Below are 4,470 nucleotides of genomic sequence, written 5' to 3' on the forward strand. Positions count from 1 at the left end.
ACAACATGCCCTCAGGACTCACACTCCCTCTTTTGCCCACTTAGCCCTTGCCCTGGGCAGCAGTTTCCTTCAGTCTCTGAAAGTCTCAGTGGGGAATGATGAGCCCTTTGTGTGTGAGGGGTGGTCAGGTCAGTGTCTAGGTGCAGGGACATGGCAATGAGTGATTGCTCCCAGATTGATTTGGCAGCAGGCCAGCCCAGCAAGGAAACCCAGCCCAACTTTCCTGGGTATAAATATCCCTCGTGTCTGAGGCTGTTAGTCACTCACCAGCTTCTTTGTGGGTAAATCCAGAGCTGATTCTGCACCATGCAGCCCCTCACCCATGCAGTGCTCTGCCTGCTCCTCTCCTGCTGCTTCCAGGATGCAGAGGCACAAAGATACTTCTCCACCCTCACTGTTCCCAATGGAGGCAAGTGGGGTGAATGGCAGAGGATGGAGTTTTGCCGCCGTGGCCATGCCATTGGATTTTCATTGAAGGTAACATTTTTCCCATCCCCTTGCTGCTTCCTGACCCTCTGACCCACACTCATTACTCAGTATCCCAGCAAGAACTTCTTTTGGCTCTAGACTGTTCCTAGGGTTTTTTTTGTAAAAATCCTCTCTTCCTCACACTCTGGCCAGCCATCAGCATATAGGGCCAGTCAGTTTACTAAAGGTTGGGGAAGGCAGTATCTTACCACAGATCTGGGGCTGAAAGGAGATGAGAACACAATGGTCTGCACAGCTGGCTTTATAGGGCTTTGCTTTTGGCACAACCAGAGACATCTGTTGAAGCAGAAAGGGGATGTAGGGGCAGACTTAGGAGGCGATACTAAAAGAATTAAATCTGTCTGGCTCGGATAAGCCGCAAGTAAGAAGTGAGGATGTGACCACTGTCTGTAAGTATCTGAAAGGTGTTAACATCAAAGGTGATAGAGGTCGTATTTGGAGGTAAAAGTAGGAGAAAGAGAATAAAATTAGGAAGGAAGTTTGATTGAAACTTATTCTGAGGGCAGATCTTCATTTGAAAGTTTTGCTGGCGTTGCTATGCCTGTTAAGGGTGTGATTTATTTTCGTTTTTTGAAAATATTTCTCTGCTGGCAAAAGTCCTAGCAGGTTTGCCAAAAGTGCTGTTGTCGGGATAGTGTATTTTGCTCACCAAACTGGAATGAGCTATACTAGCAAAAGTACTTTTTGGCCACTATGGTTGTGGCAACACAAGGAGGACATGATGAGTAAGGCTAGAACAGCAAAACTATTTTAGTGTAGAGTAGGTCTCGGCTTTCCCGGCCAAAGAGGAACTGTTAATATGTACAGTAAGGGAATGCATGTGAGCCCCATCGGCACTTCATTTAAAGCCAGCCTGGATATCTCCCCACTCTAGTGGCTTTGAATCTGTGTTGCCGCAAGAGTGAAAAGCCAGTGTGGGGGTTGTGAGTAGGGGCAGCCTCCTCATTCTTCCCGGCTTGGATCCAGGGCTCTGCTTTCCAGGGTGGATGGAAAAACATATAACACATAAAGGGGAACATATGGGGCAGGTTGTTTAGCTGTCTTCCAGTTTCCCAGGGCAGTGGCTGTTATAAGTGTCAGGAGCCTCCTGGCTCTAATTATTACTGGACATTTTCCTTTCTCTTAAGAAATGCAGTTAATTTAACAATAGAAAGTTGGGAAGATTTATTGGCTTGGGGGGTGGAGTTTCTAACCCTTCTCCTCCCAATCAGTACCTGTGTCTCCATTACTTGTACTTCTCTCCCAGGTGGACCAATTCCAAGGTCCTGGGGTAGAACGTGATGACACAGCTTTGAATGGCATTCGCCTGTACTGCAATGACGGCTCCATCATCGAGTCCATTGCGGGGCCGTGAGTATCTCTTTTGTTTCTCTCCCTCTTACTCTGCAACCACAGAGAGAATAACCATGAAGAATGCCATAGGCACACGGTCTCTTCTCTGACTATTTCCTCTTTTTGGAGATAATCTATAAAGGAAAATTAAAATAGGACAATGGCTGTTCTCTTTCTGCTTCTTTATGATAGACACAAATGGCCATTTCATGTTAAAATTCAGATCTTGTGTGCTCTGGGAGTTACTGTGGAGGACTGGAGAGAACCAGTAAAATGATACCAGACCCAGAGCACAGTTTGAAAGCTTCAGAAATTGGTGTAGGGTAAGGGATTTTTAGTTACGCCTTTCATGTTCTTTGAGTAAAATCCTGGCCCTGCTGGAGTGAATGCAGATTTTGTTATTGACATTATCAGTTGTTGGCTGCATGTGTGTTCTCTCTGTGTGCTGCAACTGCTGTGGGCAGGTAGCCGGGACAGCAGACCTTGATTGAGCTGCCCAAGAAGACCACTGACTCAGTTGAGTGGCAAATGTGCTCAGCCAAGTTTACTGTTGATAAAGTACAGTACTAGCACCCCATAGTCTCTACAGGATCACTAATACATGTATGCCTGAGACAATGGACTGGTTCAGTAAGTGGCAGGACTTTCCGCTTCCCTCTAGGCCAGAGACACCTCCTCTGTAACCCCTCTTTTAAACACCAATACAAACAAGTTACTTATTACCCTTCTGACATTTCTAGTTACCAATTCTATCCCTTGGACCTGCTGGTTCAAACAAAACATTTTGATCTACCATCCTATCCTGCCCTCTTGACTTTGTTTAACTTGGTTCAGTGTGTTCCTGTTGCACATCCCAGTATTGTGTTTATGACTGGTCTTTATGTTGGGGCTTACCAGCGTCTTCTGGAATGTGCATACATGAACACACTGTGCCTTGTACTTCTTGGAAGTGCCTGTGTTTTTTTGCCACATTCATGTACCACACAATGAACTTGTAAGCAAGTGTCTGCTTTGTAACAGTGCCTGACTTTTGCTCATAGCCTGATTCTCGCTAATTTTGCTTTATATCATCACGGCCTGACTTTTGCTCACTTTAGTTCAGGCCTCAGGCCTTGTACCAGACTCCATGTTTCAGGCTCTCTCTTTCTACTACAGACATGAATGGAGAGAGTCTTTCACCCAGGAGGTTCACTCTACAGTCTAATGAGCACTTGGGAGAAGGATGTCTGGGTACAAGATTCAGCACCAAGTGTCACCGATCCAGCCGGGTGACCCATTTCAGCCACCCTCTGGACTGCTGTGAGGGGAAGCCAAGATTGTGTATGCCTGGATCTCCCTGTGCTTTAAACCTTCCTGGGTCTCAGCAGGCTGCAGCACTGGTTGCTCCTGTGCTTTCTCTAACACATTTCCTGGACCCTGACTCAGGCTGCTACTCCTTCATGGAAGTGGAGATGCTCTCCACACCTACCCTAGGTTCCCAGGACTGGGGCTGACCCGCAAGATACACCAATTGTTTAAATATACCCTCTCCCAGATCTCCACCACATTGAATTTGCTTCAGAGGCAGACAGTAGTTGTGAAGCACAGAACACACACTCAACCACTTTGACCAGAGCCTAACAAAATTGTTCTTTTATTTAAGCATACGAAGCCCAAAAGAGTACAGATCATACAAAACAATAAACATCCTGACTACAATGTCTCTCACTTCCCAGTTCACCCTTCCTTTGGGATGCATCTGTGTTCAGGAAGGCTGGCAGGCAGGGTTCCCCTGTCTTATATAGGGTGTTGCATGCTGGATGACTTCTCCCTCATGCAGTTCCCTTCCCCAGCTCCTCTGATCATATTCTCTCCTGCCTTATGCTTTCTCTTCCTGTCTGGGTCTTTTCCCATCCCTAAAGGCCATCTGGTCACCTTTCTGTTTTCTTCCTTCAGTATTTGGTAAATTTCCACTGCTCCAAAAAACCCCTCCCCTCAGACAGAGAAGGAAGTATCTTTTGCCTTGGGATGCAGTTATTCTTCTGCATAACTCTTGCCTGGTCAAAGGCCCGTCATGAACATTATGTGGCTTCTCTTGGTCTTCAGTCTGGAAAATACCTGGTGCATGTCCTGTCAGCAATGGTGGATCTGCATACAGAGAAGCATTTATGACAAAGCAGTTTTTTTGAATAACATTTCATAGTAACTCCATAATATCAACCAGAAGTGGTAAGTTCTACACAGACATTCCCACAGTCTCACCCAGGGCATCTCCTGAGACCTCCAGGAAGTTCTCCAGCAAAACCAGGACAGACCAGGCTTGACACTTCTGATGTTTCTAAGGCTAAATACAAGCAAGAAAAAAGACTACTCAAGAAAAAGAAAACAAAATACCTCAGGCCCTACCAGACCACTTTTCAGGTCACTGCTGTGTGTCCTATGAAGGCTGGGCTCGGTGCAAAGTAGCTAGGATGACTGGTGCCCCCTGATGGGCAGTAGACGCTGAATAAGTCTCAGGCAGTTATTTTCTCCTCCTGCAGGTGGGGCCAATGGACTTGGGACCAAAAGTGCATCCAGAAGAAGCTGGTGTCCTTCAGTCTGAAGGTGGAACCACCCCAGGGAGATGGCGATGACACGGCAGCCACCAACATCCAGTTCACATGTTCAGAT

At 46.6% G+C, this 4,470-nt stretch overlaps 1 protein-coding gene across 1 annotated transcript; it reads left to right on the forward strand.

Moving 5' to 3' along the window:
* Positions 1 to 293: 293 nt before the first annotated feature.
* On the forward strand, positions 294 to 4,464 carry LOC137145760 (vitelline membrane outer layer protein 1-like; the record flags this gene model as incomplete). Its single annotated transcript, XM_067536689.1, has 3 exons — positions 294 to 477; positions 1,736 to 1,839; positions 4,341 to 4,464. Coding segments are annotated over exons 1-3 (399 nt in total), but the record flags the coding sequence as incomplete, so codon positions are not given.
* Between the last annotated feature and the right edge of the window lie 6 nt (positions 4,465 to 4,470).

Source organism: Emydura macquarii, unplaced genomic scaffold, assembly GCF_026122565.2.
Source record: "Emydura macquarii macquarii isolate MOO-44397 ecotype Brisbane River unplaced genomic scaffold, CSIRO-AGI_Emac_v2 contig_3624, whole genome shotgun sequence".
In the NCBI taxonomy this organism is placed as follows: Eukaryota; Metazoa; Chordata; order Testudines; family Chelidae; genus Emydura; species Emydura macquarii.